The sequence below is a fragment of the Diceros bicornis genome, chromosome 7 (genome assembly GCF_020826845.1).
Source record: "Diceros bicornis minor isolate mBicDic1 chromosome 7, mDicBic1.mat.cur, whole genome shotgun sequence".
NCBI classification, from domain to species: Eukaryota; Metazoa; Chordata; class Mammalia; order Perissodactyla; family Rhinocerotidae; genus Diceros; species Diceros bicornis.
In genome coordinates, this window is record NC_080746.1 from 32,407,138 (window position 1) to 32,419,199 (window position 12,062).

General features: G+C 39.6%; 1 protein-coding gene across 1 annotated transcript in view; it reads left to right on the forward strand.

Moving 5' to 3' along the window:
• The window catches only part of MMP20 (matrix metallopeptidase 20), a 46,590-nt gene that overhangs the window by 13,706 nt on the left and 20,822 nt on the right, over positions 1-12,062 (forward strand). The window contains exons 4-6 of the mRNA XM_058545329.1: positions 520-645; positions 1,463-1,624; positions 3,790-3,931. Of these exons, the coding sequence (XP_058401312.1) occupies positions 520-645; positions 1,463-1,624; positions 3,790-3,931 (430 nt within the window). The remainder of the gene's footprint in view (positions 1-519; positions 646-1,462; positions 1,625-3,789; positions 3,932-12,062) is intronic.

Here is a 12,062-nt window from a genome sequence, read left to right on the forward strand (position 1 = left end):
AAATTACAGAGAAATTTTTTTTGACACTTCCTTAAATTGTATTATATTGTGCTGTAGAAACAGAAAGCACACACTTGTTCAATTTACTATTAATATCTTGGCTGAATAATATGTTGACAGCTATACTCTGCCAACACGTTCATATTCCAATCAATGGACAAGATTGCTATCAAATGACCATCTGTTCTTTCTCCTTTTGTAATCTACAGTGTGCACATAGTACATAGTATGCCGTGTGTCAATTAATAGACATTGCAATAAAAATGATAACAAAAGGTCATTTTTTATTTTTAATGTTTACTATCTTTGAAATACAAATATCCCTTTTAATTTTTCAATGAACAGGTTACTCACGGACATGAACTTCTTACAACAAAAAGTGAATATTGAAAAGTAGTAATATTTGTATGAGAAGTGTCAATGGTATTCAAGAAGTTGTCCATTCCCTGTAATGTTATGTACCCCTCAAAAATTGCTAGAAAGACTAAATCCTGTTGACATTTCTCCTCACTTGCTTAGATCACGGGGATTCCTATCCATTCGATGGGCCTCGAGGGACTCTAGCCCATGCATTTGCACCTGGAGAAGGCCTGGGAGGAGATACACATTTCGACAATGCTGAGAAGTGGACTATGGGAATGAATGGTATATATGCACAATTCACCATAACCTGGAAAATATTGTACCTCTTCTGGGCCTCCATCATGAAACCTTGAGGTTCAACGTCCCAAGCCACCCTTTAACTAGGGGGGCTGGCTAGGAAAAACAAGTAAGCCAAAAATCCAAAAGGGAACACCATAAGGGAAAAGATCTACCCTCAGTTGTGCTGTAGACTTGTCTGATCTCTGGTTCATAGTGTATAATCTCAAGAAGCAGCAATGCCCTCCTCAGCACACAGTTCTCTTTTTCTTTAGCTATGTACTATCTATTGTTTCTTACTTGTACTTGGAAATAGGCTAAATTCAGAAATGACCTGAGGGAATCAGTACTCTCTCAAAATGTGTGATGGGGATGGGTATAAACGTTCCAGAATATTATGCATGTCATCTGGAAATCTTTAGTGTGAAACGTTTGTAAATAAAAAGGAGTAGGCTGTATTAGCAGGGAACTAGTAAAGCATTTGTGGCCTAAATCTACAGATTATTGCCACTATTATCGTTTTGTCACCTTTAGCTCTAAGCTCCTTCTTTATCCATCTACTGAACATCACTGACAATGAATAACATGAATTGACTTACGTTTCCATCCTCCCCCACCCGCAAGCCTCTTCTAGCCAAGGGGAAGAGAACTAGACTAAAGTCAGCAAAGCTAAGTGCCAGAATAACCTACCAACATTTGAATAATTCCGTTAGGAAAAGAAAATGAGTTAACTGTGATTTGGGCAAAATAAATTCTCCTATAAAGACAGAAGATATTGAAAACAAAACCCTGTGTTGATACTGTCTTTTTCTCTCTTGTCTAGGTTTCAATTTATTCACTGTTGCTGCTCATGAATTTGGCCACGCCCTGGGCCTGGCCCATTCCACAGACCCATCAGCACTGATGTACCCAACTTATAAGTACCAGAATCCTTACGGATTCCACCTCCCCAAGGATGATGTGAAAGGGATCCAGGCACTGTACGGTACGTTCACTACACTTCTTTGACCAGTAGCCCTGAAAGTGACAGGCGTTCAGTCTCCAACTTAGAGAAAGTATATTTGCCAAGAGTTACCTGCATAGGTAACAATTAAGCTAGAGACCACAGCCCCCACTATACCCTCTTGTGAAGAGGTTATTTACCAGATATGAATATTGCTTTTTTTCTAAAATGTGCAATTACATTTTATATCTTTTCTCCAAAGCATATTGGTCCCTTGATGGCCATAGAAAATACAAGCATTTTTTCGTTTTTTTGAGCGTAGGTCAGCAGTTAGCCACTGAGAGAGGATGGATTATTTTGTAGTTTGTATATATGATGCTTACCCATTTGCATATAAGTGACCTTATCTTCCTAAAAACAGCAATGATGATGATAATAACTATACCACTCAGTCATATAGACAATCTGCAGTTTACAAAACATGTTCTTATGAGTCATCTCTCACCATCCTCATGACCAGCCTGTGAGATATGAAGTGTCTTCCTCATTTGATAGCTAAGAAAGCTGAGGCTCAAAGACAGTAAGTATCCCAAGATATTCAAAATTATCTCAAACATTAACATTCTTTCAAAGGTAATAAAAGCTTATTAGAAATTCTATATCCAATTTTCCTTAACAGAAAGACAAATTCATTAATCCAGGAGAAGGAATCTTGAAACATCATTAGACATTGCCACATTTTCTTTAATCGATAAAAGGCAGGAAAATCTAGAAAAATGATTTTCTCTTAAGCCTCGGAGCCTAGTTATTCAGGCTTTACTTGTCAGAGCCTCTCCCCATCCTCTCAGCCTAGAAAAAGACCTGGAAAGCCCAGATCCCCCGTGCCTTCCTGCGTGGTGGCCAACCCATCTGACTGTTTAGAAATGGGCACACACATCTGTAGTCAGATTTCACCCGAGGCATGAAGGACAAATTTATCCAAAGAAGTGTTCAGCCAGCTCTATCTACTTCAGAGACACGGTATGTGCCAGTTCTGTTCCTCCCTTGAGTGACAGAAAAATGTACTGTGAATGTCTCCATTTTACAAACTTGGCTCAGGAGCATATATTTTGATAAGGCCATTTTTATGTGGGTGAACAAAATGTAAAAACATGGTTTTATATTGCCAGGAAGCATACACAGCACCCACCCCTGACCACCTTGCCAACCTTAACCCTTAGTAGAGTGCTTGGCACATAGTAAATATTCAAAAAATATTTACTAGTACATTTCTGATCTGACCAATTTCCAGTTTCTGATCTTTTCTCTAAGCCTCACCCCACCCTCTGATCTTCACCCCATTGCTGACCTTACTCCACCCTTGATCTCACCCGTCTCTCACCCCTAGTGGGTCCTTCCCAGGGCCTCACTCCTTCCCTGATGCTCACCTCTCATTACAAGACTTGATCAAGAGCAGGGACCTGCCAGGGCCAATGGCTCAGGCAGCCCCCACTCATTCTTCTATAGCTGGCAGATCGTCCCCAGGAACACAGAGTGGGAAATAAAAACTCACCAGCATCTTTCCCAAGGAGCGGATCCCTGTTTTACAAGAGGATCCCCGGGAAGATGCCTTTAAATAGCAAACACCTTCAGTGTATTTTGATGCCACAAGAATTCACTCAGTCTTTCCTGGGTACCTCAAAAAAGGCTATGCACAGTGCAGGACACCAAGAAGTGGATGAAAATAATACAAAAACACACAAGAAGGTTATAATCTTATTGCGAACAAGGAACTTAATTAGAAAGAAATAATCAGTGGCAACTTTGAAAATACATTTCTAATTTAGAACACCTTTAGCTATCAAGGAAGTTATGTATAATAATGAAATAATAGCTACCATTCTTTGAAGATTTACTATGTGCCAAGCATTCTACTTAAGTGCTTTCGGGCATTATTGCATTCTCACAAAAACCTTCTGAGGTAGGCACTATTGTTGCCACCTTCCATTTTACTAATGAGGAAACTGAGGCTTGGAGAGGTTAAATTATTTGCCTGTATCACACAACTCAGCAACTAGTGAAGCAGGAATTCAAACCCAGGTCTGCCTGCCATGAGCAGCCATGCTCTTTATCACCTTGTCATATACAGTGAAAGTGGCTCTCTAGAGCAGAAGTGTACAGAATCTAGATTCCTGGTACCATTTTGACTGAGTCACTTTGAATCCTAGGACCTCGGAAAACATTCCCAGGAAAGCCCACTATGCCTCACGCCCCTCCTCATAATCCGTCCATCCCCGACCTCTGTGACTCCAGCTCCTCCTTTGATGCTGTGACAATGCTGGGAAAGGAGCTCCTGTTCTTCAGGGACCGGTAAGTCAGAGATGTGCCACCAACTCTTATCAGGCCTCGGCTCCACGCATCGGTCTAGAGGTCCTTTTGCCACCCTGTGTGAAGATTGTGCAGAAATGCTGTCCTGTGTGGCAGTGGGGTGGGAGGCACAGGTCTTTGGGGAGATACGAAACTGCTCCATAGTGGAGCACCCGCTATGCTCTTGATGCTGTGCTAAGTGTATTCCATATATGCGCTGTATTTCTTTTAACCCTTTCCACTGTGAAATAGAGATTAGAATCCCCAACTTACAGATGAAGAAAGAAGTTCAAAGAGAGCAAGTAACTTTCACAAGTTGACTCAGTTTCATTAAGTGGCTGAGTTATAACACCAGCCCAGATTTATCTGATGTCTATTTTGTTCACCACTGTATCCCTGATGAGAGCGCATAGTGGATGCTCAAAAAATATTTGGAAATGAGGGTTGGATAGTTGGACAGATAGGTGGATGGATGGATAGATGGATGGCTGGGTCATCAGATGGATAGATAAACGGTGGATGGTTCCAAAGTCAGCACTCTTCCTAAACCCCTCTTTCTCAAGGCCTCCTGACTTTTCAACTGTCAGTTAGCTATCAGATAGCACAGAGAAGGGGGAATATTGGTAGGTTTTGGTTATCTACAACTGTAGCTACTGAAGAATACTTTGAGGTTTGAGTTTCTAATATTGTTGTTTTAGGAATGCTTCTTTTGGGATTGCTAGTAGAAGTTTTAGTAGTTCTGTGAGTTGTAAAGAATGTTGAAGTAGAGTTGGTATTTAAATTTAATGGTATAGGAGATGATTGAGTAATTTATGATACTGGAGATGCTGGATTTTTTCCTGAGGATGGTATAGGAATAGCTGCATTATATAGCAACAAGAGTTGATTAGTGGTGGTAGCTGATCATTCTTTATTATTATTTTTATTGCTATGGAGATTACTTGTGGAAATTAAATAAAAGTAAGTTTAAAATTAGTGTAATAAGGAAAGAGAGGAAATATAATTTCATTAAGCCTTTTTGGTTTGAAATTAATGTGGAAGTTTTTATTTGAAAATAGGAAATAGGTTTGGGTAAAACATTTTCTAGTCAAATTAAGTCTAATAACAATGATGCTAGTTTTTGCCTTCCTCAGAGATTGCTGAATGGTGAGATACAGTAAGTAATAATCAGAAAAAAAATCCAAGGGGGTTGGAAAATTTATATAGGTGGGAAAGAGATTAAATTTTAAGTTTTGCATTATAAGATTCAGTTCAAATCCTAGAATGAAACCTGAGAGAGTTACAGTGAGAGCTATTAATTTGAGGTGTAGGGTACAGTTATTTGTGGAATAGTGGTTGGAGTCATGTTGTTGGAAATAAAAATCCAGTGAAAATGCTTCCGATTAAAAGGCACTTAATAGAATTGGTTAGGAGAGGATTACTTTCATTCATTAGAATTAGAGTGGGAAAACGAGGTTGTCCTAGAAGTGCTATAGAAAATAATTGGAGTGATAGTAGGCCACTGTTAGGGAAGTGGTAATAAGTGTCATTAATAGGACTCAGGCATTGGTATACAGCGTTACAATTCTGCCCACCAATTCTGACGTGTGGGATTTTTCCCCACTACCAAATAATTCTCCGACTCCGGCTGGGTGTCCTACAATTCAACTCAGTTCTGAGTTGAAGCATCAGATTTGGCAAGTTATGGGCTCAGTCCTACAAGACTGCCCTCAGCTTCAGATGCCAATGGCAAGTCCAGGTTGTTACCCGTGCTTCTGACCAACTGGCTGTACATCAGAGGTTCCTATGAACCCCTTCTTGGGTTTGATTAATTTGCAAGAGCTCTCATACAACTCAGGAAACCAGTTTACTCACTAGATTACCGGTTTATAATAAAATGATATAGTTCAGGAACACCAGGTAGAAGAGATGCATAGGGCAAGGTACGGGGAAAGATCTCGGAGCTTCCATGCCCTCTTGGGGCATGCTTCTCCCCCCAGTCTCCACATGTTCACCAACCTGTAAGCTTTCAGAACCTCCTCCTTTCGGGTTTTTATGGAAGCTTTGGTACATAAGCATGATTGATTAAATCATTTGCCATTGGTGATTGATTCAGCTTCCAGCTCCTCTCTCCTCCTTGAAGGTCAAGGAGGTAGGACTGAAAGTTCCAACCCTCTAATCTCATGGTTGGTTCCTCTGGTGACCAGCTCCCATCCTGAGGTGCTTTCCAAGAGTCACCTCAATAACATAACAAAAGATACCTTTATTACTCTCATCACAGGAAATTCCAAGGGTTTTAAGCGCTCTATGCCAGAAACCAGGACAAAGACCAAATATATATGTTATTATAAAGCACAATATCATAGACAGGTCAGTGGTTGTGATAACTAAGCCTTTGGAGTAAAAGCCTGTAAGGAAAGGCATAGCTGTGAGAGCTAGGCTTCCAATAATAAGTGAGGTTGTAGTAAGAGGTAAAGTTTAAAATAAGCCACCTATTTTTCAGATATCTTCTTCATCATCTAAGTTATGAATAGACCCAGAACAGGTAAATAATATGGCTTTAAAAAATGCACAAGTGCAGATGTGAAGGAATGCTGTGTGTGGTTGGTTAATGCCGATAGTAAATATCATTAGGCCTAATAGGCTTGAAGTAGAGAAGGCAACAATATTTTTAATGTCAGAATGTCTGTGAAAGTGCAGATTGCTGTAAATACTGTGGTAAGACCGTATTTACAGTCTACAGTGCCTAGACAACGAGTTAATGTTTGAATAATTTTATTATTTTCTATCAATGGGTAGAAGCAAATTAATAAAAAGGCACCTGGTAACAACTATTGTACTTGAGTGAAGTAAATCTGAGATTGACGTTGGGCCTTCTCTGGCTGAGGGAAGTCAGGGGTGAACACCAAACTGGCTGAATTTACCAGTTGCAGCTAGAAGTCCAATTAGTGGAAGGCGATCGTGATTAAGTACAAAAATTATTGGAAATCTCATGAGTTTAATAGTTCCTTTTCTCCTCCTGTAATTGCTTCTTTCCTTGAAGGAAAAGAGAAACATACCAACACTCACTCCCGTTTCTCCCTTTACTGGGGACAGAATTCAATCACACCAGAATGGGCAGAGGTAGCTCAAGAACATGCTTGTGTGACATTATTTTTTATGCTTTTTTCTTCATTAGAAAAGTATTCATTGAGCCCATACAAGATGCCAAGCACGTGAGGGAGAAGGACATTTAAAAAGCGCTGCCATCTCGCTGTGTGCTCACATGACCTCTTCTCTGTGCATCTGGAGAGAGAGAGACAGAGCAAGCTCTCTGGTGTCTCTTTTTATAAGAGCACTAATCCCAACAGACCAGCTCCCCACCCTCACGGCCTACTCTAACCCTAATTACCTCCCACTGGTCCCATCCAAATACCATCATACCACCACTTTGTGGGTTAGGGCTTCAATGTATGAATTTTGGGGGGAACAAACATTTAGCCCTGTTAAAAAAGGCAAAATTCAACTGAGTAAATTTGAAGATCTAATTGGCTTTATTAAGTGATTCATGAATCAGGCAGCATCCCATCTAGCAAGCAGAAGCGTGCTCCGAGGGGTTGTACAAAATGGAAGGTTTTTATAGGAAGAAGGGCGGACCAAGGGAGCCATTAGCAAAAGAAAAGAAAAGACTATTTTTAGGCCAGGCCATCCCCTCTTGGAGGAAGGAAACAGTAGGGGGTTTTATCATGCAGATCACCTCTTCTGGGGTTGGAGATGGCCTACCTAACAGATTACTTTACTATGCTTGACTAGAAAATTCCGGACTGGATTACATTTCTGGGAGAGGTTGAAATTGCAATTAGATCAGGTGTTAAATCTAAGTTTGGTATCATGGACTTTAGCAGAAGTGATGCCATTTTGGGCTTGTGGTTTTCTTTTTAACAGCCCATAACACAGAGTAATCACATTGCTAAACATGTTGTATACTCTCCTAGATTTTTCTCTGGATAGAAAGATACATTGTAAGTATTGGAAGGGCTACACAGATGTCCACAAAAATGGAATTTTACATGATGTGCTGATTTATAAACTTTTTTCACCCAACAATATCTCATTTTTCCATGTCAATGAATTTTCATCTTCATCTTCATTTTATATATGTATATATTATTCCAATGAATAGATATATCATTGCTTATTTAACCAATCCCTTACTTATGAACATCTAGATTGTTTCTAATTTTTAAAAATTAGGAAGAGCTTGAGCTAAATCTTCAATAATGGAGAGACATCCACTTTTCAAAGGCAAATTAGAGTGGAGCCCAGGAACCTAGGCTTAGCGTCAGGCTAAGTTGGTTTAAATTCTAGTTACGCTTCTTACTGATCAGGCAATCCTGCACAAGTAATGTTGCAAACACATAGTGAGCACTCAATAAATGGCAGTTACTATATTTAGCAGTGGGAATCAAAAATATGTACAATGGATTAAGGCTTAGAAACAACTTGAAATATTTTTTATTATTTATTTTTATTGATTCTTTTTTATTAAGATATCAATTATTGACTTAGTTTTATTGATTATTACCAAAAAGAAAACCAAAGCATAATTGGTAGGCATTGACCAGGGAGCAATAGGCAAGGCACAAAGCCGGAGGAGCCTGGAACGCTGAGCTAAGAAACGTCGGCTTCGCCTGAGGGATAACGTTGTCAGATTCTACACTGCCCAGACGAGTACATGTAGCACTCATTCAGTGATAAAGAAATGAGACGCTAGCCACGGTGTAGCAGGTAGCTTATTCTTTTGGTAAATATCAGTGGTTGTGATGGGGGCAAGGGAGACGGGGAAGTCAAAGGTATTACACCCTTTCATGCAATTGTAATTGTTTTCTTGAAAAAGAAAAAAAAAATCTAAAAGCCCTCTATATTTATCAAACTATGAGCATTTGGCAATTACTGATGACTATTTGAAGATGATACATCTTTTGACGTAGTCTTGACTATAAAAACTGAGGGTGGTGACAGAAGAGAAAGGGAGGCAGAGATGAAAGCGACATTTAGACATCAGTGGTCAGGAGAGGGATTAAAGAAAGACAGATAGCTGATCAATATGTATGTCTTTGCTTAGTCATCACCTTCTCATCTTCTCCCATTTCTGATCTGATGAGCTATTGTAGTAGGGCAGGTAATTCCAAAGAACTAGGAAGGGCTAGAAGGAGGACAGGGAGTCAGGAGCGGTCCCCTTCTAGCACGGGATTTGTTACTAACTAGCCATGGGTCCTTGAACCTCTCTTCCTTCTCTTTAAAGTGAGGTGTTGTCTGATATTAATAGTGACTTTAACGTGTTCAGTACTTACTATCTAAGCACTCTGTTATCAAATCTTTTCAATGGCCCTGTGAGGTATTATTATTATTGTCTTTTTACAAGACACGGAAAGGATAAGCAACTTGTTCAAGATCACATAGCAAGTGAGGGGTGGAGCTTTGACCTGCACCCACACTATCATCTGCCACAGCCCATGCTCCTAACCACCCTGCCCTCCCGCCTCCTACAATGCCCTCCAGAGCTAGAATCCCATGACTCTATCACTCTGATCCCCTCCCGGCTGTCACGAAAAGTCCCAAAGCACTTGCTAAGCCTGGACAAAGAACAAAGAATTCTTTCAAGCCACATCTATAATGGCAACCTGGGGGCCATTATGAAAGAGCTCCCAGTCTGTTCTCTCCCACCCGCCAGTCTGGAATTCCCCATCACCAACAATAATCTGTTAAGACATTTCAAACTGTGGATGTAATAACCACATGGTTTGTTTTCAAAGCAAGATGGAATGCAGTACTTTTAAAGTCACCATGAGATTGTTACATCTTCTTCATAGTGTATGAAAGTACCTTGGTACATTCAAATGTTCTGTTTCAAGAGAAATAAACTTCTGCTATAATAAGTTGAAAGTCATATATATATGTATTTAATTCACATACATTTGTTCTTTATAATAGATGACAAAGTATTAACACTATCTCAGATTTCCTCAGGCACTTAGGGAAGAGAAGAAGGAAATGACCAGAACTGCAGGCATTCCAAAATTATATTTGCATCTCTCAGATTATTCTGGGTTTTGCACAATATAATTTTAAGAATAAAATCAAGAATATCATAATCAGCTATAGACTTTGGAAGAATAATAGCATTTCACAAATGGAATAAGCATAAAGGTTGGTCATGTCCAAATCCTTTGTCAGAGACAAGAAAGCTAGACCCAGGTCTCTGAGCCTAGCAGAAGCTCCACTGCAATCTGGGTCTTCTGACTCCCAGTCCAGAGTCGATCCTATCACTCGTATAGAAAACCTTCTGACTATGTAATGGAACTGCCAAGAGAAGCACTGAAATATGACTTGAATGAACTTTTGCCTTTTGACAAGTATGCATTTGAGTTAGTAGAAAAAACACGTGAGGGCTCCTCCTGTGATCCCAGGCCCTAGGCCTGCAGGTTGGATAAACAGCCACAAGGAGGATGTTCTTAGACTATCTAGGTTTCCCAAAAGTGTTCTTCTCCACATTCTGTTTTATTCTCAAAATAAGATTCTTTATTTAAAAACATCTGTCAATTGCTAATTGTCACATTTTGAAAGATGTTATGTATCTTAGATTAGAATGCAAAGAAAGACATTTTTAAGGGTCATGCAAGCAGGAATTGAAAAGAAGGATGAATGTAAGAGGCATTCTGAAAGAGTCACCTGCAGCACTTCGTCGCTAATTTAGTGAGGAGCACAACGGAAAAGGAAGAGTCAAAGATAGCAGCATCACTCACATAGATAGGAAAATCAAGATTTGTTGGACACATGAAGAAAAACTCAGTGTTAGATATGTTGAATTTAAGGGGATGACAATTCTAGTGGAGTTTTATAGAAGTAAGCTAGTGCTCAGGGGAGAGGTTTCATAGGTTATGGAATCTCCCACATGGACAAGGCAGTTAAAGATTTGAAAATAAACTATTTAATAATAATTATTATTAATTATTATTAATTAATAATAATAATTATAGCTGACATTTCATGATCATTTACAATGCCCTGTGTATTATGCTAAGCATTTTACAGACATTTACTCATTTAATCCACACTGTCATTTTCCTCAGTTGAAATTGTCACCTAGGTCTACTTGATATCAGAGACAGAATCCCTGTAATAGAGCCCGAAATAAATCAGGGAAAAGAAGATTATCTTTTTTTTTAAATGATCAATAGTGGAAAATGCTGCCAAGGTCACCAGATTGAGGACTGAAGAAGAGGGACTGACTGGCCAAGATAATTAAGGAAGGAAGTTTCGGTGGAGCAGTGCGAAAGGAATCCAGATCATGAGGAGTGAAGGAGCAAATGGTGGGGAGGAAATGGATATGGTAGCTATAGATCATTCATTTGAGAATCTTGTTAACAAAGGGAGGTAAGTTAGGATAACAGTTGGAAGAGGCAGCAGGATCAACTGAGGATTTTTCAAGATGGGAAATCCTTGGGCATATTTGAAGACATGAAAGGAGCCAATAGAGAAAGAAACGCAAAGCACTGTGGGAAGGAGGGACAATAAAATCAGTAACCACTACTATTAGGTAGCAAGTTTGCAATCTAGCATTTCCCAGGGTTCCATGGGCTTGAGGAAAGCCCGCACAACTGAAGAGGAAGTCTTCCTCCTTCATAGGCTCCCTGGGGTTGTGTCTTTTCTGGCTATAAAGTTGTGTCATTAAAAGCCAACAAATGGCCTTTATTTACTTAGACTGATTCTCTGTTATGTTTTAAGAATTCAGCCAAAGAGGCAGAAGGTACTAAGATCCCTGATTCATTGTCATTTCTTCTGAACTCCCTCCTTCTGGCTAAGGATGGAGCCTTTTACATCTTCGCAGGTTATGGCTTATAAATATGGATGCCCATAGGCTCCTCAGATGGGTATAAACATGTACTTCAAGGATACCGGGCACAACTTTGACTATTTTTAACTACTGTTTACACATGGCTTTTTATTTTATAACCTGTATTTTTCTTGGGCCCAGTGAGATGAATGCTGCTTGTTTGATTTCTTGGCCTCTAAAGCTGATATAGGCAGCCCTTCGGATAGAAGCAGCCTTGGTTAGTGAACACCCAAAATGAGTGGCTTCTCAGCCAATAACATGATAGTTTGTACTTCAAAG